Source organism: Mus caroli, unplaced genomic scaffold (genome assembly GCF_978045245.1).
Source record: "Mus caroli unplaced genomic scaffold, Mus_caroli_1 scaffold_13, whole genome shotgun sequence".
NCBI classification, from domain to species: domain Eukaryota; kingdom Metazoa; phylum Chordata; class Mammalia; order Rodentia; family Muridae; genus Mus; species Mus caroli.
This window is the reverse complement of record NW_028227268.1, coordinates 47,820,651-47,841,898: the sequence shown is the minus strand read 5'-3', so window position 1 is coordinate 47,841,898 and position 21,248 is coordinate 47,820,651. Positions and strand designations below refer to the sequence as shown.

The 21,248-nt window shown below is 54.4% G+C and overlaps 1 protein-coding gene across 1 annotated transcript; it reads left to right on the top strand.

Moving 5' to 3' along the window:
• Nucleotides 1–4,233: 4,233 nt before the first annotated feature.
• On the top strand, nt 4,234–19,656 carry Mnt (MAX network transcriptional repressor). Its single transcript, XM_021176595.3, has 6 exons — nt 4,234–5,088; nt 10,284–10,869; nt 11,351–11,392; nt 11,529–11,640; nt 16,104–16,296; nt 16,494–19,656. Exons 1-6 carry the CDS (start codon nt 5,016–5,018, stop codon nt 17,261–17,263), a joined length of 1,776 nt encoding a protein of 591 aa, XP_021032254.1. The 5' UTR covers nt 4,234–5,015; the 3' UTR covers nt 17,264–19,656.
• Nucleotides 19,657–21,248: the final 1,592 nt, after the last annotated feature.

Sequence of the window (21,248 nt, the reverse complement as noted above, 5' to 3'; positions counted from 1 at the left end):
GCTTCCCTATGCCTTAACAATGGATCAGCTTCTTTCACCCCCTGGCACCCACAGCTCCAACTCCAGAGAAGACAGCAAGGTGCTTAGAGAAACCGAGGCAAAGGATCTTCCTTTCTTGTTTCTGAGCTCACCTTCTTTTTCTCTTTTCCTTTTTTTTTGTTTTTGTTTTTGCTTTTTTTGTATTTCGAGACAGGGTTTCTCTGTGTAGCCCTGGATGTCCTGGAACTCACTCTGTAGACCAGGCTGGCCTCGAACCTGAGCTCCGTCTCTGTATTACTCAGTACTCATACCCAGGATGGGTGCCTGATAAAGCTCTACCCTTCACCTCTGTCACTGGTCAGGCTCAGTCAGCTTCTTCCAAGGCACACCATTCACAGACTAAACCTGCATATTGAACGGCACTAAGCAGAGTTAATGATTATCTGTTTTTAGCAATGGTGTGTGCGTGCGCATGTGTGCTTTCGTTCCTTGTCCACTCACTTCCGGGAGACTTGCAGGGACTCTGGACCCCATACAGATAGTACTTGCCCAGATTTGACTAGCCCAGACAGAAAAGAGGATCAGGCCAGTTTTCTTTTTTTTTTTTTTTTTTTTTTTTTTGGTTTTTCGAGACAGGGTTTCTCTGTGTAGCCCTGGCTGTCCTGGAACTCACTTTGTAGACCAGGCTGGCCTCGAACTCAGAAATCCGCCTGCCTCTGCCTCCCGAGTGCTGGGATTAAAGGTGTGCGCCACCACACCCGGCTTCAGGCCAGTTTTCAACTTGACAGCTTGGTGACCTTTGATAAGATCACCTTTTCTTGGGATCTTAGACCTTGTAATCACGCTCTTCTAGCTGTGACATGCAGTGAGGAAGTGCAGGGAAGTAGGTTAGACAGGAGGAGAGCATAAGCCGTACCCGTTTGGTGGGTGCTGTACGATCGGGAAGGGGAAGTATAGACTCTGGGGAGCCTACTTCACTGATGACTGGACAGATGGCCTTGCAAGGGTACCTCTGTCAGCATAATTTACGATTATCCTGATGGCTTTAAGACTTGGGTTCAGGGTACCCCAGCCCCAAACACACTTCATTTCTTCTGTTATTTGGTGTGTTTTGGAAACAGTCTCATTTTGTAGTCCAAGCAGGCCTCAAACACTGGGTAGCCATCCCTCTGTGTGAGCCCAGGTTTTGAGGTGGTAAGGTGTGAGCCACCATGCCTGGTTGGAGGAAGTTGAGATCTAGGGGCCTGACTTAAACTTAGTATTTCATAGCCTGCAGTGGCCTGGGGTAGTTGCATTGTCTCCTGCTATATCCAATATGGAAAAGAACAAAATGAACTCTTCCTGGTGTGAGTGTACAAGCCAATGCTACCTTCTCACTAGAGATCACCTGGTCTTACCTATAAACATAGCCAGTTGTCTGGCATGTGCTTGTTAAATGAATGTTACCTAGTGTATCCCTGAGCATAGCTGTCTAATGTCCCTTATTTATAGATGGCTCTTTCCCTTTGGCCTTGTTTTAATTATGACTGGTGAAAAGTTACCTAAAACTAATCAAGATACCAAGTCAAGACTAAAAGGTTGGGGCATCTCCTGGAATAGTGTGAATATCTGTGTATTGAGCTCCACACCTGTTCCCACATCCCATTGTTTGTAAGTGGTCAGGGAAGTCATTTCCTAGAGCATTGGAGCTGTACGTGTGTGGCTCTGTCGGGATGAGCAGTAGGCATTGAGGTGTAGCACGAGACAGAAGGAAGGCGTTGGAAATCTGCCTGAAAAAGTGGTAGAAGACCCTGTTGCCCTCCTGACCCAGACATCCTCAGCACCTAGAAAAGACAACAGGGCTTGAGTATGTTTTAGGAGATGGCTGGCTCTGGGATCATTCTCCAACCCAGCGAACGAAGCTTTTGCTGAAACATCAAACTAGACTTTCCCTTGAGTGAATGTGCTTGCCAACTTATGCCCTGGCTCCACCCATTGGAACAGGAAACTAAAACATGTTAAAACAGCCCTCCCATTCATTTCCCTCTTCTTCTGTGCCTCCCTCTAGGTGTCTCACCTCCCCACTGTCCACTCCTGAACTTCCAGAAACCTTGGTTGATGAGAAAATCTGGTGGCCATTTTTAGGCTCCTAAAGGCAATAACAGGCCTTGCAAATGCCTTTCTAAATCCTTGGTTTTGCCTAACATCTCCTGACTGCTGTCCCCATGTGACCTAAATAAACACGATCATGTGAAGCCTGTAAGGCTGTTTGTTTTAAATAGCAAGCATCTCTGCTAAGCCCTGAAGCAGATGGGGTACTGGGGGCAAGGGAAAGGCCAGCATTCAAGTGTGCCTTCATCCCACTTTCACTTCCTCTCCCTGAGAGAAGGGAGATGCTTTCAAAACACTGCTCAGAAAAGTAATTTCTTTTTTGTCACAGAACTGGTCCCTCAGAAGATTAGAAGCACTAGGCTTTGTATTAGTGCTGTGGACCACTTGAGGAAGACAGGACAAGCTGGACAGTTTGAGTGAATGGTGCTGGCTTCCATGCAAAAACAACAAAAAGGCCGTTATCGCCACCTCTGGCATCTCCATGTTCTGTAGTATGTGTAGGTCAGGTGCAATAACACCCAAAGCAAGTAGACACCAGGATGGAAAGGCAGAGCCTGCACCCCTTAGGCTTCTAAGAAAAGGCTGCTTATCCTGTAGACAACTGGGCTCTCAAGAGTCTACCTTCTCACTAAAGATCACCTGGTCTTACCTATAAACATACTTAGCCAGTTGTCTGGCATGTGCTTATTAAATGAATGTTACCTAGTGTATCCCTTTGCTCCAGCTTCTTAGTGACACTGGACATTTGCATAAGAGTTATTCATGCTCAGCTCCACACGCTACAGTTCAGTACATCAAGATCAAAGACTCCATTCAGCTGTGCTGGGTGTCTTTCTCTAGGATAAACCTGAAGGGGAAGGGAGACTGCCACCCTCTTTTGTTGTGTTCCTGGCTGCTCTGGCAGCTCCTGAAGTAGGCAGGTAATGTTGGATAGGTTGGATTGTCACGGTGGCCGGCTCTATGATCTTATGGTTGGGTTTCCTGTGCTGGTGCTGTGCGTTGGAGCCCAAGATCCTGAAAGCACCGACTGGCATGTCTCCATTTCCCTTGCATTGGCTACCATGGAGGTTGACGCATTAACAGGTAACTGCCTATTCCTAGCACAGACAGTAATTGCATCGGCTTCGTTGTGCCCATAATATTCTAGTGCTTTTCAATGCAAACTGTACGAATGGAGATCGAATGGCTTTCCACCAAAGAGAGTTCCAGATGTAGGACATTTCTGTTGTCCTAATCAAGAAGATGTAAGTGCTCAGCCCCCTTCCTGCACAGCAGTTTGATAGTTCTTCACTTTTGCGAGGACCGGAGGTGGTAAGAGGCAGCTGGTGGTTGAGAGAGGTCTGACTGGACTACGAGTTGCTCAATGAACAAGGAGCAGTTGGAGTAGTCCCTTCACTTGGGCCTCAGTTTTCTTACATGCAAAGTGCAATGATTTGGGCAAGCTGACTTCAAAGATCTTTCTGATTGTACCTAGGGACGGTCCTAAGCCCTGTAGCCAAGATAAAGACTGACTGGCGAGCTTAGGAGAGTGCGCCGTTCCAACCCGACACAGTGAGCGACCCCGCCCCGCGCCCAGCGGTCCGCCAGGGTAGCGCGCGGCTTCCGCCCTCCACGTTGTTGTTCCTGATTTAGGCCACGCCTCCTTGGCCTGGGCTTCGGACGCTTCTCCTTTTGATTACTGATGCCGGGGGCCCAACAACGAGGTGCCCTCTGGAGTGGCACACTTTTAGTCCCCACCCATATCAGAAACCGGTGGACAAAGAATTTAGGAGAAGGGAAGTAAGCCCTGGTTTTGAATGGGAGGGCGATGTAAAGCAGGGGATGGACTGCGGAATTCCCCTGTAGGTGTCTCACCCTTCCGTCACCCGGTGGCCCTATCCGCACCCGCTAATACGACCCTATAGACACTGTCCCTTTAAACCGAAGGCTGGCGGCGCGGGGTGTCCATGTGGAGCTGCTCCATGCCGTGTTGTCCTGCCCGCCCATTGGCGGGCGGCCTGGTGATGTAGCCTAATAGGATGCGAACGCACTGCGGGGGGAGGAACAGAGACAAAATCCGGAACGGGATCAGCTCTCCCGTCCCTCTGTCGGGACTCTAGCAGCCCGCTGTCAGCTCCGCCCAGGGGCGGATCCCGGGGGGAATTGCGACAGACCGGACGGCTGCGGGATTTAGGTCGTGTCTACGTGGGGCGAAGAGACCTAGGGGTCAGACTGTAGGTCTCCCTGACCTGTGTCACCGCTGTCTCAGCTAACCAAAGCCTTGGGCTTCCCATTTTCTCTGCAAGGCAGATCCCGCCGTGAATGCCTCAAGCACGCAACCCCCGTTTAACTTGTGGCTGGCCACGGAGAGGAGGGGCAAGTAGGGAAAGCGGAAACAGCGAGGAAGCCTGGTTCCATCTTCTCACCCCCACCCAAGCCACGTGTGCGCGCGCGGTAGGCGGGGCCATCCCTGGCGCGGCACCGCCCTCAGTGAGACGCCGCGGCCCTGCGGGCGGGGGCTCCGGTCCGGGCTTTGGCTGCGGCCCCGGTGTAGTAGCGGGGGCGGCGGCCGGGGGCAGCGCGGCTCCTTCCCTTGTTGTGTGTGTCGGTGCCTCCTCGCCATCTTGTTGCAAAGCCCTTTCTTGTCGGCGGGACTCCGGGGGCCGCGGGGCGGGAGGCATCGGAAGGGAGGAAGAGGAAGAAGGAAGGAAGAAGGCAGTGCCGCCTTTTTTATTTTTTGCATCAAATTTTTTTTAATTTGCAAATTTTTATTTTGCAAATATTTTGGGAGACATTGATTTTTCTCCCCGTGCTCCCCCGTTCTTTTCTGAGGAGTGCGCTGCGCCGCCCAGCCCTGTCGCCCCCCGGAGGTGATCCCTCCCTCCTGCCGGCCCGCCAGCCTGACCTGTGCTTGGCTCGCGGGCCGCAGCCTCGGCCCCGGCGCGCCCCCGGCTGCTCTCGGCGCGATGAGCATAGAGACGCTACTGGAGGCGGCCCGCTTCCTGGAATGGCAAGCGCAGCAACAACAGAGAGCACGTGGTGAGCGGCCCGGCTGGGCCCCTGGGGCACTGGGCAGAAGGGGAGGCCAGTGACCCCGATCCCCGAACCCACTGGAAATCGCAGGGAGGCCCCTCTATGGCGCGACCTAAAAAGCCGGGCACAGACTCCCCGCAAGAGCTGCCATCCGGGAGGAGTGATGCGAACGTTGAAAATAATTAATGAATTCATTAACATGCAAAGAAGGACCCAGTTTCTGCGGGTACCACCCTAGCTGCCTGGCACCCCCATACACCTTCAGTGGGGGGCCCCTTAGTTGTGGGCGGGCGGCGCCCTCGCTACCATTGAGGATGTGTGAACCGGGGGATGGGGAGAGGGATGTTGATGTGTGGGGGTGGCAGGCCCGCGTGTGCTTGCGTGTGAGCACCAAGATGATGTGTGATGGGAACCGGGGAAGAGTGGATGAACGGACGTGTACACGGGTGTGTTTGTACAGCACACGAGTGGGCGTGTGCGTAACTGGGTGGGGGTGGGGAATACTCTACGCGGAGCCGCTCTTCGGATTCCCTGGCCTGGGCTGGAGGGTGCGGGGAGCGCTCCGAGCAGATCTACGCGCTGCTTGGGGCGGAGGCGGCCTTTGCAGAATGAAATGACATCGCGTGTCTTATGATCCTGGCCAGCCCCGCCTGACCCCGCCTCCCAGAGCTGGGCTGGGTCGCACGTCTAGCTTTGGCTGAGAGCTGCGCTGATTGGGTGCATGTGAGTGTCCCGCGGGTCGCTGGGGGCAGCCCTAGGCCCCCCTGCCTTGCCCTGCTTTAGCCGGTGTGGAATGTGGCGTGTCTGCGCGTTTCAAACCCGCTCTTGGCTGGAATGTTGCGTGTGCCTGCGTCCCAAGCCCGTTGGTTACCCGGAGTGCTGACGTAGTCAGGCCCCGCCCCCGACCACGTGCACGGGGGACACTCCCGCTGGGGACTGCGCGGCCCGGCCCCTCCTCACCGCCTCGCGGTTGCCTAGGGGCGGGGTCTGGGCGGGGCTGGCGAGGGGCCTGGAGTCGGGTTGGCCTCCAGCTCTGGTTGCTGGCCATCTCCCAGGGAGAGCCTTTGCCCTGGGTAGGAGGAGCTATGTTCACCTAGGCTCTTGCTGGATCCTCCTGTTTTTGATCCTGTAGCGAGGGAAATCCTCAAAATCTCAGGGTGACATCTATAAGTAACATCTCACTGGCCCACTAACGGTGTCCCTAAGCCCTTCTGGCAACAACCCGGCCACATTGGAATAAGCTCGCCTAAGAAGGGTAAACTTTGGCGCGCCCTCAGAGGCTAAAAGAGGGTTTATGAGACTGTCATCCACCCGCTTTGGCTATGGTCCCTAGCCTTCGAGTGCTGCTTAAATAGGGGCCGAAGGGAAAAGACCCCCGCTTTCCAGCCTCTTGTGAGGGCCTCAGTTCTGAAGCAGTGTGCGTGCAGTTCCTAGGGATTCCTGGTTCCCCTACCCCCACAGAACCCTTCAGTCGGTAGTGTTGTGGTGGAGTTCTTCGCCCTCCTTCCCTTTCTTTCTGCCTATTGTTGCTTCAGTGATGAGTCATGCAGGAGGTAGTAGTGTGTGTGTGTTGTGTGCCCGCGCACAAAGGCGCGCGCGCGCCTGCAGCTTGTTCCGCGCGGTGGGGCGGGAGGAGTGGTAGCCCGCAAGGGGCGGAGGAGCTGCAGGTTCGCAGGCCTTGTCAGACCGAGTAACCACTCAAGGTCAGGAGTCACTGGAGATTTGCAAGACCCAAGTGCTTAGGTTTTTTGCAGAATGGATGGTTGGGGTATCTGTCTACATGTCCCTCCCCTTTGTGTTTTGGGTCCAGAGCAGGATCAAGCAAGTGCTGGTGGCTAACCAGAGCGACTAGTATACCCGTTTCAGAGGCGGATGTGGGGAGGGGGAGAATTGAAGAGTTTGAGAGGAAGAGTCACCTGCTGCTACCGTCAACACAATGCAGATCAGGAATACCAATCATACCCCGCTATTGTAACCAGGCAGTCTGGAGAGAGGAACAGGATTGACCATGCTGTAGCCTCTGGGGAACTCTTATTTCACCTTCCAAGCCATATAGAAAAAGGGTGAAGACCGCCCCCCTTCTGCCATGCCTTCACCCTTGCTCTGTTAAGCCTACCTGTAAGGGCATGTGGGTTGGTGGATGCACGTCTGCAAAGGAACCTGGGAAAAGCCCCCTTAAGAAACCACACAGCCCTTCCCCCAAATAGTGAGTGGTGGGGAGAGGCAAAGTTCAGCACCCAGGTAACAGCTAGCTGGTGTTGGACCAAAGGGTCTTAAAGGATAGATAGGTGGGGACTGGAGAGCCAAATCTACTCCAAGAACTCAAGAGCAGATGTGGTTCCCACGGGCTAAAACCTCTACAGGTGATACCAACTTGCCGACCAGAACTGCTCATGCTCTGAGATACTTCAGATGTCCAGCTCTGAGCAAGGTTCTCTTGTCCTCTCCATTCCCACCTAGAAGGTCAAGCCTGCTGTGGACCAGCTTGTTCACGTGATGAACCCGAGGGTGTGATGCACGTTTAAGCAAGGATGACAAAGAAGAGAGGAAAGGACAAGGCCGTGCTAGTGCCCAGAGCAGGGCTGAGCTTGGGTTTTGCCAGCATTTGTGGAGATGACTTGAATTATTCTCTTCTGGTTTGGAGGGAGCTTGCTGTTGTGTGCAGAAGTGCCTGCCTTATGTGCCAAGCTCTGGGAGCTAGCATACAGGAAGGGAGAATTCCTGTACACAGAAGGCTACAGTGGTTTAGAAAGGTTGCAGTCAGTGGGAGTCCAGTGCTTACCCCCCACCCACCCCACCCTAGATGGTCTTGCTGATTTCACTGGGGTGCGAAACCTAGAGAAGGTGTGAGTCTTCGTGTATGAGAGTGAGTGTAGTACACCTGTGGGCTGGAACATTCTGTAAATCGGCCTAAACACAGATTGTACCTACAGGAGACCCCGGCACCACCAGTGTGCTTGGCCCTCCAGTGTACTCAGAGGAGCCTGTGGGTGGGAAATGAGGCAGAGGCAGAGCTAGGGGCAGGAGCATGAAACAGTAGTGGACTGGTGCAGTCTTACAGCAGCCTCTGCTGTCCAGTCAGGGGTGACAGTGCTGGGCCAGGTGTGGTCAAGCTTCATTCAGTGTGTCCTTCCTAGAATGGGAAGCATGTCTTCCTGGTGGCTCTGCAGGAGGTGGGAGGAGAGGAGGTTGCTGTCCTAGAGCAGCTTTAAAACTCAGGTGTTGCTTCCTGGCTGTTGGTTCCTTTACCTATGGTGAGTTAAACCTTTGTCTCTGGGGCCAGTGAGATGGCTGTGCCAGTAGTCACTGTCAGAGAAAGCCAGGCTGCCTGAGTTCCATCCTAGAAACCTATGGTGGGAGAACTCCTGTAAGTGGTCCTCTGGCCTGTATACACCCTCACTAACACAGAAAATGTAATTGAAAAATAAACGAGACTGCTCAAAGGAGCTGTCTGTGTTCAGCCCTGAGTTGGAGGTGTTTCAGGCCCAGCTGAAGAAAGGCTCCGAAGTTGGAATTCCACGGGCTTCTTTGCCACTGTGGTTTGTGGGAAGCTGGAGCAGGGGCTGGAACCTAAGTCAGTGCTGACAGGGAGAGCAAGGCCTCCTCTTTGGAGCAAGCTTGCCCTCCCCTTCCTGAAGGGCAGGAGAGGTGGGAAGAGGCCAGCCATGGCAGCCCTGAACTCTCCCTGCTGGAAAACAGTTTATTATTCCTTCCAGACATTTCCCCTCCACTTCCTCCTCAGCTCCTTCCTTGTCTTGGGCTGGAGATGGGCCTGCTTCTCTCAAAGCTTTGAGTGCCCATGAGGCCATGGGGCCATGAAGCTGAGAAGACCTGAGGTGGAACTATACCCCTCCTTCTTACAGAGGACATAGACCCAGCCTCACATCACATGACCTGTTTGGGGTGTGTCCTCCCTTTGTTGTCAACAGTTTTGAACACCACAGGCCAAAAAGCCTGGGCTCCTTCCCTTACCTGGGGGATGGTGATCCAGCCCTGTTTAAAAGCCATAGCCAGGGAACCTAATGGTGAGGCCAAAGAGAAAAGACCCTTTCCTGGGTGTAGTCCCAGTCCCGTCTGGTTCTTGAGTAGGTCTCACTTTTCTGCTGGGCTTTCAGAAGAGATGCCGAAGGTCATGATCATAAAAGTTGCCTGGGAGGCTGGAGAGATGGCTCAGCGGTTAAGAGCACTGACTGCTCTTCCTGAGTTCAAATCCCAGCAACCACATGGTGGCTCACAACCATCTATAATGGGATCTGGCATCCTCTTCTGGTGTGTCTGAAGACAGCTACAGTGTACTTACATATAATAATAAATAAATCTTTAAAAAATAAATAATTAAAAATAAAAGTTGCCTGGGACCAGTGGCCCTGCCTCTGGACTCCGAGTAGCTAACTGCTCTTTCTGCCTGCCTCCTACCTTTCTAAATTGTTCTGTGCCTGCTATAGATGCTACTGTACAAGGGACATAGACAACAGACAAGACTTGAGAAATGGGTTGTAACCATTTGGAAGAAGAGACTACTGTGTTCATTGCTCTCTGGGAAAATTTGAGGCCTTGGACTTAGCCTGGGAGCAGGAGTCCAGGGCTCTTTTCTCATAAAGTGACGTGATGTGTTTGCCCAGTAACCTGGGGCTGAGGATGGGCCAGGACACCTGTGAGCTTACAAGTGCAGGGCATCTGGCTGGGTGTCAGACTCGCTGTGTCTGACACTCGCTCTCCAACGGGTGCTTGGTAAATTCTGTGGAAGGTCTCTGCTCTCCTGTGGTGATCTGGGCTATTGCCAGCTCTAAGACTTCATCTGTCCCTGTGCACACTTTAGCTCTGTGTCCCTCTAGGTACTCCTGCTGGTCATGTCTAGTTCATCCAGCTCCAGGTTTCAGGCCTACAGCACCCCCCTCCCCTCACTGCCCCTGCTCACCTCTTCATGAAACCCTGTCTCCCCCTAACCCAGCCTGCCACTCCTGGCACCCCTATCCACCCCCCCACCCCCCCACCCCGCACACTTCTTGCCCCAGGCTGTGAGTTCCCCAGTGGTGGGGACTAGGCCTTTGCTTTTGCTACCTTGGCTGGATATGCATGGCTGTATCTGGTGTCTCAGGCTAGGCAGAACGTCGTCGGGTCCGGACTGGGACAAAGTTAGGGTTGGAGGGTAGGGGCCCAGGATCCTGAGTTCTGCTAAGACCCTTGTGTGTTCTGTTTAGAGGAGCAGGAGCGCCTTCGCCTGGAGCGGGAACGTGAGAGAGAGCAGGAGCAGAAGAGGGCAAGTAACTTGGCCAGGTTGGCCCATGCCCTGCCTGTGGAGGAACCCCGAATCGAGGCTCCACCACTGCCTTTGTCTCCACCGGCACCACCACCCGCACCACCACCACCACTTGCCACCCCTGCTCCACTGACTGTCATTCCTATTCCTGTAGTGACCAATTCCCCGCAGTCTCTACCCCCGCCTCCACCTCTACCCCCCGCAGCCCAGCCTCTTCCCCTGGCACCTCGTCAACCAGCCCTGGTCAGCACCCCTGGACTCAGCATTAAGGAGCCAGTCCCCCTGCCCACCAGACCACAGGTGCCCACCCCTGCTCCCCTCCTGCCTGATGCGAAGACCACAGTTGCGCCCACTGGCAGCCCCAAGCCTTTGCAGCCCCTCCCTGCGCCCATCCTGACCATTGCACCACACCCTGGAGTCCAGCCGCAGCTGGCTCCCCAGCAACCACCCCCGCCCACGCTTGGGACCCTGAAGTTGGCACCGGCTGAAGAAGCCAAATCCAGTGAACAGAAGAAAAGGCCTGGAGGGTGAGTAGGGTACCCCAGAGGGGTCTGGTGGGATGGGAGACGACTGTCAATCTTGGGCTGGGAATGCAAGAGAAGGTACCCTGGCCAGCTAGCCCCTTTAGGAAGGTCTCATGCCACTTAGAAGTACCTCTCACAGTAAACTCCTATCCTGCCGATTGTTGTTTTTAGCTTTCCGTGTTGTCGGACCTCAGCAGCACTGGAGATTATGGCGGGCATTTCTGGACCTTTGCATAAAGATTCTAGAACGCCCACCCGATCCCTTGTGTCTCTTAGTTGGACCAGTGGGATGGAGGGTTCCAGAGGCTATAAGTTAGGACCATTGAGGTACCCTCCAAAGGTTGGATGGGCTCAACACAGGACCAGCACTTTTAATTTATAGAAAACGTTAGGGACACCTGGTCAGTGGTTGTATGGGTGATGTGGGTCCAGAAGGCCTAATTTGGGCCTTCCTCCCTGAGCCTCCTATCTGTCTGGGTTTCAGGATCGGAACCAGAGAAGTCCACAACAAATTGGAGAAGAACAGGTGTGTGCGCGCGCACTTACAAGTGTGACTCTGGGCCCGTCCTTCCTGGTTCCCCAAAGCGTCATTGGGTTTGTCCCTGCCTCCAGCTCCTGTATACTCAGGCGTTGGCTAACCAGTGTTCACCCCCTTTCCCCAGGAGGGCCCATCTGAAGGAATGTTTTGAGACCCTGAAGCGCAACATCCCCAACGTGGACGACAAGAAGACTTCGAATCTGAGCGTGCTGCGGACGGCGCTGCGGTACATCCAGGTATGGGGAAGGGAGGCAGGGCTGGGCGGTGCCTGGAAGGCTACAGCGCCAGCTTCCTCCTGCTACCGGCAGGTTCCCCCGCCCGTCTCCACGCGGGCGCTAAGCACATGGCCTGGCTGACGTCAGTGGGGCTCCCACCCCGGGAGGGGGCGGGCGGGAGGGCGCCTGCGCGAGAGGGCGGCGGCGCTGCACTCTTTGGCCTTCCCCTCCCCCAGGCACCCTGTCTGCTCAGCCGGCGAGTTTGGCAAGGGGAGATAGGGAGTCCAGCACTTTGCTATTCGCAGTACCCCGGCGAGACCCGGACTCAGGCCAAGAGGGGTTACTGAAGGGGTTGGGGGTAAATGAATCGAGAGGGACGGTGTGTCTGCGTTCACCTGGCAGTGCTCAGGATTACTGTCGGGTGGGGCACTGAGGCAACCGGAGTGACAGCGTGAGGCCACCGAGCCTTAACTATTTCCATTCCGCGAATGCTGGGAAGGGATCCCCACTTGCGGTATCTCCTCTCTTCGTGGACATTGACTGCCCTCTGCTGCAGTGCGAAGTTACTGTCGCCCTGGAAACCGCATAGGGTTCTGCGTGCCCGGGAGGCGGTGGGGGGATGGGCGCGGCCAGGCTTGGCGGCGCGGGAGACCAAACCGTTGGGGAATGGGAGGGACCAAGCGGTCCTGGCCGCGCGCGGTGGGTGGGGGGGGGAGGCAAACATCGGGGTTTCCGCCCACTAACTCGGGATGCTAGGGGTGCGCGGCTGTATCACAGCTTCTGTGGGAGGGGTTCCCGCACTCCCGCAGGGGTTCAGCAGCTAGGTCACAACCCGGAGGTAACCGGACCCGGGGCTTGAATCCCCAGGCCACACCTCCAAGCCGCCAGCCGAAGCGCGCCTTTCCGCCCGCCTCCCGGCGCTTCCCGGCAGCTGGGGGCGGGGCCAGCCGCCCGCGGTGACGCAGCGGACAGGTCCGCGTGGGTGCGCGCGTGCTCTGAAAGGGCGGGGTCTCGCTTGCGGGCCAAGGGGCCCGAGAGAGGCTGTGTGACGGCCTGTAGCTTATTTCCGTGATAATTTTACTGACTGTAGGCTTGGGCATAATTCACTTGTTTTTATCAGTGCAGACTCTTGGCAAATCTCTGTGGTTATTCCACGATATTTTCTTTGAATATCAGTTTTCTAATTTGATGATAAGTAGAATAGGTAGTACCGAAGAAATGGTAGAATTGAAGTGTATGCAAAAATTTTGCAGTCTTTAAACATTAATAGAAATTGTGACTGCGAAGTAGGAGCTGGAGCAAGTCAAGTGCCTTTTTATAGATGTGTACTTGGGAAAGGAGCCTTGCATAATGTGTGGATTTGAAAATAGCTCAGAAACAGCCAAAGGAAGTTCCCTAGGATCAGGCCTGATCTGACGAGGAAGTGGGAGGGGCCCCAGCCTGTCGCTGAGAATGCTTGCTTGGTCATAGAAGTAGAAACAAGTCACAAGATTCTGGAACGCCTCCTTGGCACCCACTCATTTATTTCGTTAAATATTTTTAGTCATGCCCTGGGTCTGCGTCTGAAAACCAGAGACCAAAGAAAAGGAATGAAATGTGTTCTTGTAGCAGATCGAAACTGAACATGCAAGGACTGCCTTTAGGGGTGACGGGATCACTGGGGGGAGTGGGCGTTAAGGGAAGAAAATTTGAAGGATATATAGAGGTGAACAAGGCAAAACGAAAGACAGAGTGGTTGTTTCTTCAGCAGGAGGGGGAGAGAGAATGACGGTGGGATGGCTTGTCTTGCATAGAGGCAGCAGGCACTAGGTGAGAGGATATCATTGGTCCTGGAGAGAGCAAGGGAGTCCTGACCTAGGGCCACGGTAGTGTGTCCAGAGGAGAAAGGCTGTGGAAGGCCATCTGCCGTTAGTCTCAGCACTCTGAAGGGAGGGGCAGGTGGATCTGAGTTAACTTGTCTTTTTTAAGGGCAGGGAGGGGGTGTTATAGGAGGGTGTTGAGGTCCCAGGTGGTCTCCAGAATTGTGTGCAGGCAGTGAAGTAGTTGAAGCCACAGTGAAGTGGAGAGAGACAAGAGGGGATGAGTATCTAGATCGACAGCAAAAATCAGTGGGTTTAAAACAAGGACTCTTGGGCTGGGAGCTTTAGCTTGAGAGAGTACTTGCCCAGTACTCCTGAGGCTGTGGACCCCGTCACAGTACCACAAGGCAAGCACAGGTGAAGATGCAGTGTGAACTAACCTTTGACTTCGGAGAAACTGCAAGGGTCATCTAGGTCCACGGGATGAACTATGGAAAGAGGGGGTTTTGGCTCCTGACACTTTGTCTCCCTGACCCAAAATGGAGCCTTCCCTGCAAGCAGTGGGTAGAGCTCAGGATGGCACTCCCAGCCAGGAGCCTCAAGGTTCAAGTGAGGGCTGAGTCACCAAGGGCCAGTGGTTGATGTGGCCTCCTCAGATGTCATATGCAGCCCTAAGGGACAGAGCCAGGTGAGAGGACACATGGTGCCATGTGTCATTGCATGTGTAGGGTGAAGCAAGGGTCTCTCCCACAGATTCATGGAACAATGTAGAGAGAAGCAGCTTGAAGTCAAGTCAGGCTGTAGACGGGGACCGCGGTATGGAACTAACTCTAGGGGGGTGGAGGCCAGCATGCCGGCCCTGGGTCTCGAGTTGTGGGCATTGACAGTTGGAAGCTTTTGTTCACGGTATCAGGAATGTCCAGAGGGGTGGCTGGAGGAATGTTGGTACGTGGGATCTAGTGGTATGGGGGTTGGATGCTTTGCTGTGTCTGTCAGGAGAAGCTGCTAAGGCATGGAAGGAAGCAGGGGACACTGAATCTGCCAGGGTCCCTTCCACGAGGCTCTGCCATTCTACCTGATAGCAGGGTGGCAGGCTTCTAGATCCTATGGGACCTGAGGAAGCACACTTTTGGCCACTGGTGGGATCAAGAAAGTAAACTGACTGTGGAGCAGCCCTTATAGTTGCTCACAGGTTGGACAGGGTGCATGTGTGGTGAATCGGTGGTCATGTGAGCTAGGGCTATAACCCTAGGAGCACTGGGGAAGGTTGAGGCAGGAGGGTATGCGCAGGGGCCTCTGGCCCCATGTCAGATGTGCTCTACACTGCAGAAGTTGAACAAAACTTAGAAGTTGTCAATGCCTTGCACTGTAGCGCACCTCTCCTTCCCCTGTAAGTCAGTGTCTTTGAGAGAGAGACTAGAGAGACCAGCTCCCCCCAGGGATAAAGGTAGGGGGAATCCTGTACGTGAACAGCAAGGCAGACAGAGACAAGCGTGCGCGTGGAGTGCATGGTCTCTGCACCTGGAGGTGACCCCATGCTTTAGAAGTTAGACATTCAGAAGCCAGTTGAGAAGCGGCCTCTGGACATTTAGCAAGGGTGGGAGGGTCTGGGTTGACTTAGGGATGCAGCAGGGCTGACAGATGTAGGCTTAAGTGTCCGCCCTGGAGGTCATGGAAGAAGCACTCCATTACAGAAGGCAGCAGAAAACTGATAACATGAGCCGGCCTTTTAGAACAGCTCTTAAGCCACCTAGTGAGGAAGACCCTTGTGTGTTCTGAGGGAGGCAGGGATATCTGTGGTGAGGAAGGTGGTGTGGACCTTGTGCAGTCAGATTTGGGGTGCTGCGGAGCTCCCCCAGATCCTTTGTTGTTGGGCAGTGGGGCACACTGCAGATTTCTCAACATCCCTGTGAGGTCTGGAGGGTTGGAGGCAGGGTCCTGGGTGGGGAGCAAGCTGTAAATTGCAAGCTAGAGAGGAAGTGTAGGAGGGCTAAGGTGCCGCTGAGCTCGGGGCAGATTGGAGCCAGTGCTGCTGCCAAGAAGACAGAAGTCAGTGACGGAGACTGCACCGTCACAGTCTAGCGAGTAACCCTCCAAGGACAAAGGCAGCAAGCAGACACTTGAGCTCTCTGTGGGAGTGTGTACTAAGAAGAGTCACTGTAGCTCCAGAGATTGAGTGAGGTGAGGAGTCGTAGAGACGGAAATCCCTCGGGAGTCAGTCTAGGAGCCAGTCAGGCAGTGTAGGCAAGGGCCCCAGACTCTGATCTGTGCTAGCCTTTAACGGTGCCTGCGCAGGGACTCATAGTGACCCAGATTCTGGTCCTTACTGGGCAGAATAATGGAGTAGGAGGCAGGTGTGGCCTCCCACTTGCTTTGATCACTGCAGATTGTCCAGAGCAGTGGTTCTCAACCTGTGGGTACTGATCCCTTTGGGGGGTCACATATCAAGATATCCTGCATATTAGATATTTCCATTACAGGTTATAACAGTAGCAGCATTACAGTTACAAAGTAGCAATGAAGTCATTTTATGGTTGGGGGATGACCACAACATGTGGAAATGCCTGAAACTAAACTGGTTGTAACATTAAGAAAGTTGAGAACCACTGGTCTAGAGGTTTTGAGGGTCATAGAGCCTGTGGTCTTTGCTAAGGACACCCTGCTGTCCCCTTGCCCTGTCCCCAGTCCCTGAAGAGGAAGGAGAAAGAGTATGAGCATGAGATGGAGCGCCTTGCGCGGGAGAAGATCGCCACCCAGCAGCGGCTGGCAGAGCTCAAGCATGAGCTGAGCCAGTGGATGGACGTGCTGGAGATAGATCGTGTGCTCCGGCAGACAGGCCAGCCTGAGGACGACCAGGCGTCCACCTCCACAGCCTCCGGTGAGCCTCGGCCCCTGTCCTCTTCCTGCCACTCTCAGATGTTCTTTTGGGCTTCTCTGAATAGGTTCTTCCCTGCTAGAAAAGAGGCCACCTGCCCTAGTCCCGTCGTCTTCCCAGACTCCCAAGCACCCGTAGGCCTCCAGCCACTTGTTTTCCAACCTCTTTTGACTTGGTCCTTGCCCTGTGCTCCCTGACAGAGGGCGAGGACAACGTTGACGAGGAGATGGAGGGAGACCGGGCAGGCCTGGGCCCACCTAAGCTGAACCATCGTCCCCAGCCGGAGCTGCTGAAATCTGCCCTGCCAACCCCCAGCACCGCCCCTGCGCCTCTGCCTACCCATCCGCACCCTCACCCCCACCCAGTGGCCCTGTCTCCTGCCCACCTTCCTGTGCAGCAGCAGCAGCCACCACAGCAAAAGACCCCTCTGCCAGCCCCTCCTCCCCCACCTGCCACCCCAACCCAGACGCTAGTGCCAGCTCCAGCCCATCTGGTGGCCACGGCTGGGGGTGGCTCCACGGTCATTGCCCACACAGCCACGACCCATGCCTCAGTCATCCAGACTGTGAACCATGTTCTGCAGGGGCCAGGGGGCAAGCATATCGCCCACATCGCTCCCTCCGCCCCCAGCCCTGCTGTCCAGCTGGCACCCGCCACACCCCCCATCGGCCACATCACAGTGCACCCTGCCACCCTCAACCATGTGGCCCACCTTGGCTCCCAGCTGCCCTTGTACCCACAGCCTGTGGCCGTGAGCCAGCCAGTGGCCGTGAGCCACATCGCCCACACCCTGTCACACCAGCAAGTAAATGGCACAGCCGGGCTGGGACCCCCAGCCACTGTCATGGCAAAGCCAGCTGTGGGGGCCCAGGTGGTGCACCACCCCCAGCTGGTAGGCCAAACAGTGCTCAACCCTGTGACTATGGTCACCATGCCCTCCTTTCCGGTCAGCACACTCAAGCTGGCTTGAGAATGAGGCCACTTAGGCCCCCAGTGGGGGCAGGGAAGGGGACCTGACTGCCCCTAATCCCACCCACCAGCTCCACACATTCCAGCCAGGCCCAGGCCCGCCCCACCCACACCACCCCCAGGCCTCCTTAGGGGAAGGGGGTGCAGAGACTCTGAGCCAGGGGAAGGGAGGGGCCCCCAGGGAGTTGGCTGCAGGCAGGAAGTCGTCCTGCTGCAGAAGGACTTGGCAGGCGTGAGGATGCTTTTGGTGGACATTCTTGCCTACCCAGCCTGGTGCCAGTTCTGGTGCCACTCCATCTCCCTGTTTTGTCCCCTGGAAGTCTGCACTGTGGCTTACATTCTCTGGCTTCTCCTTCCCTGGCCTGCCTTCCTGTGCTGTTGCTGCTATTGCTCTGTCTGGGGAGGTGGCCGAGCTCTCCGGCCTCCCCTCCCCAGCCTCAGAGTCCTGTGGGACCTCTGGATAGGAAACAGGGAGCCCCAGAAAGATGGGAGATGGGTGGGGAGGGGCCCACCTCTGAGTGCAGGTGATAGATCCTAAGATCTGGAGTCAGGTTAGGACAAGTGAAGGCCTGGGCCCGGGCCACTCTGACCCACCTGTGGTCACTGTGATTGGCTACAGTAAAAACTGTTCAGAATGAGTCCCAACTAACAATAAACAAGGTCCTGGCTGTTGTCATGGTTCCCAAGCCTGCCCCTGGGCTGGGGCTTCCCTAGTGCTTCCCCCGGCCCCTGGTTTAGGTACTGCCTGCAGCTTGGGAGGTGTGGACCAGCAAAGGCTCTAGGAGCTAAGGCACACTGGAGGTATCCTGGGGCTCTTCCCATCTCCCCTCTCAGTGCCAGTGTTGAAACCCCTTCCTGGTGGGGCTGCAGTGTCTATGGTGGAAAGGGCCTTTGCTGGGGAAGACAAGGCTCAGCCTGTTTGATGGAGAGCGGGGGTGCTGTGTTTTGGGGGGTGCTGTGTCTCCTGCCTCTGCTTCTGCAGACCGCTTTGGCTTCTCTTTTTAAGTGGATATTTATTACAAGTGGCCTTGTGTCAGACACTCAGTTACTCATTCGTATGCACATTCAGCCCCTCACTGGACACTCACCAATGGCCTTTCCGTGTGGGGCAGGAAGCAAGTGTCCCTAAGGTGTGAAGTTTGCACTGGGGGCTTAGGCAGGCCAGGGGCCGGAGGGGAGGACTCAGGGCCCTTCAGATGACATTGTGAGCAGGCACTGAGGCCAGCAAAAGTCCTGAATACGTTCTCCCTTGAAATAATGACTCCTCAGGTGCCTCAGAGCTCACAGGTCCTCCTGGCCCTGGGAACCTCCCAGGGCACTTTATTATTATTTGTCTCCTGGGGTAGGGAATGGTAACTAGGACCAGGTCTCAACCCCAGCACAGGAATCCCAACAAACTGGCTGCCTTCCTGTGGCTGCAGCCAGCCACCTCTACCCACATTCTGACTCTGGGGGCCACCTCCACTCTCTGCTCTGTGTTGTGACAAGGGGCAGAGTCTGGTGCTGGCTGGGTCAGACCACTTGTCCCATTAACCCTTCTCTGTGTCTCGAGGCCAGTTGCAGAGTTGACAGCATTGTGTTGGCCCCCAGGCCTGCACAGATACCTCATCATCCACCCAGCCCTCCCTTTCTCCCCCAGCAGGGGTTCCTCCAGATCTAGTGCCGAATGACTATGTCCAGATTGGTGGTGATGGGTGTTGTCGCTGTTTTTGTTGTTTGTGACTGCTGTGTGCCCAAGTGGGCAGCCACCTCCCAGCCCTTTCTTGGGCATCTCCCCTTTGAGAGCTGTTAGGACCACATCTGTCCTCACGCTGTGGGACCGCCTGGCCCTTCCCTTCCTATCCCTTCCAGCCTGGGACACACACACATACACACACCTTACCTCTCATGCGTGTTTTACCTGTGCTGTTTGGAGTGGCTCACTGCCTGGGATCTTTACCTCGGGGAGGAAAAGGGGAGAGTGGGTCCCTTGGGGCCAAAGAAGGGCAGGGGATGCCTGGAGGGGAGTTGGGTCACCATAGTCTCTTTCTAGGAACAGCTGCTTCTCCCCCCACCCCAATCCCAGGGTCCCACTCCCAATCCCCAAAGAGGTGGCCCTTGTTTACAGTGAGGACTTGGTCACTGTGTCTCTGTTTCCTGAAATATGAATTGTAGCGACCCCAGACTGTAGAGATTTTTATGTGTTTGGGTACATCTGCTGTGTGGGAAAAAAAAACTACAAAAACCCTAATTTTGTACATATTGTATTTTTACTATTGAACTGTACTCTAGTGGCTGTTCATGCTCTGAGTTTAGGTATTGAGACATGAATACTATCCATGTAATAAGCACTTGCCTGGAATAAAATATAAAACTGAAATAAATCTGCACTGAAACCTGAGAAGGAGCTCCCAAGCCTGCAGCATCTGGGTCATTTCATTTCAAGAGGCAGGGACCCACAGGGAAGCAGCAAGAGGTGGCACCCTGAAGGCTGCTGAAGGGTGAGGTTGGGTGATGGCCTGAGTAATTAAAATCCTGGTAATGGGGGGGTTCCAGAGCTGGCTCAGCAGCCAGAGCATGTGGTGCTCTTATACCATGGACCCAGGTTGGGTCTCCAGCACCCACATCAAGTAGTCAATTGCTCACTGCTCCAGTTGCAGGGCTCTGACTCCCTCTTGTGGTTCCCATGCGCACTTGCATGCATGAGATGCAGGCACTTGTAAATAAAATTAACAGCCTGTTAAGGCCTGGAAGATGGCTCAACACTGGCTACTCTTGGAGGGCCTGAGTTTGATCACCAGTTCCCAAATAGCAGCTCACACTGTTAACTCCAATTCCAGGATATCCTATACCCGTCTCTGAATTCTACAGGGATCAGCACATGAGGTACAAATATGTATGCGTGCAAACCCCATTCCCCACACCTTAACAAAACAAACTGAGGTCAGGCAATGGTGGTGTATGCCTTTAGTCCCAGCACTCAGGAAGCAGAGACAGGTGGATCTCTCTGAGTTTGAGTCCAGCCTGGTCTACAGAATGAGTTCCAAGATAGGCAGAGAGCTACAGTGGAGAAACTGTCTGAGCGGGGAGCCCTGGGGCGGGTCAGTGGGAAGCAGTCTGGGTATGGTATGGTGTACACCTCTAGTCCCAGAAAGAGGCATGCACACAGAGGCGAGGCAAGTGGATCTCTGAGTTTGAAGCCAGCCTGGTCTACAAGATGAGTTTGATTCAGTCAGGGCTACGTAGACCCTGTCTTAGAAAACTAAACAAAAACATCAGGGATAGCCTGCCTTTACCCTGGGTCAGTGAGGGATCTGGCCTCACAATTGTGACCCAACACAAGGCTGTATAGGTCCTCGTTTCAAAACATGATCTTATTTCATCATTAAACAGCCAGTGAAGTAAATAAGGCAAGAGGTAGTTCTTTTGAGCAAATCAGAAATGGCCAATGACTTGCTAAAGTCATACCATTGCACCTTGTTGTTAAGACTACAAAACTAGCCGGGCGTGGTGGCGCATGCCTTTAATCCCAGCACTTGGGAGGCAGAGGCAGGCGGATTTCTGAGTTCAAGGCCAGCCTGGTCTACAAAGTGAGTTCCAGGACAGCCAGGACTATACAGAGAAACCCTGTCTCAAAAAGCAAAACAAAAAACAAAGACTACAAAACTTAGTCCTTTGCTTGCTCACTTCAATATATCTTTCCTTAGCAGTAGGCACTTCTGATCTGGCCTTCTGGGGATAGGTAACAGAGGCTAGCCCCCAGGACCTGGGGACAGATGGTAAGGGGTTTCTCAAAGCCACTTTGGGTCCTAACTCTATGGAGCTGAATAAGGTTGGGAGTCAGGATCTAGAAAGTGGAGACCTTGGCTGGGTCCAGAGGATTTCTGACCAAGTAGCTCTGAGCAGGGCTGTCTTGGGAGGCAAGTGGTGGGGAACAAGACCAAGGATCCTGTTAGCTGTGTCTAGTGTGGGTTAGGTGGGTGTTTTCTGGTTGTATATAACCCTTT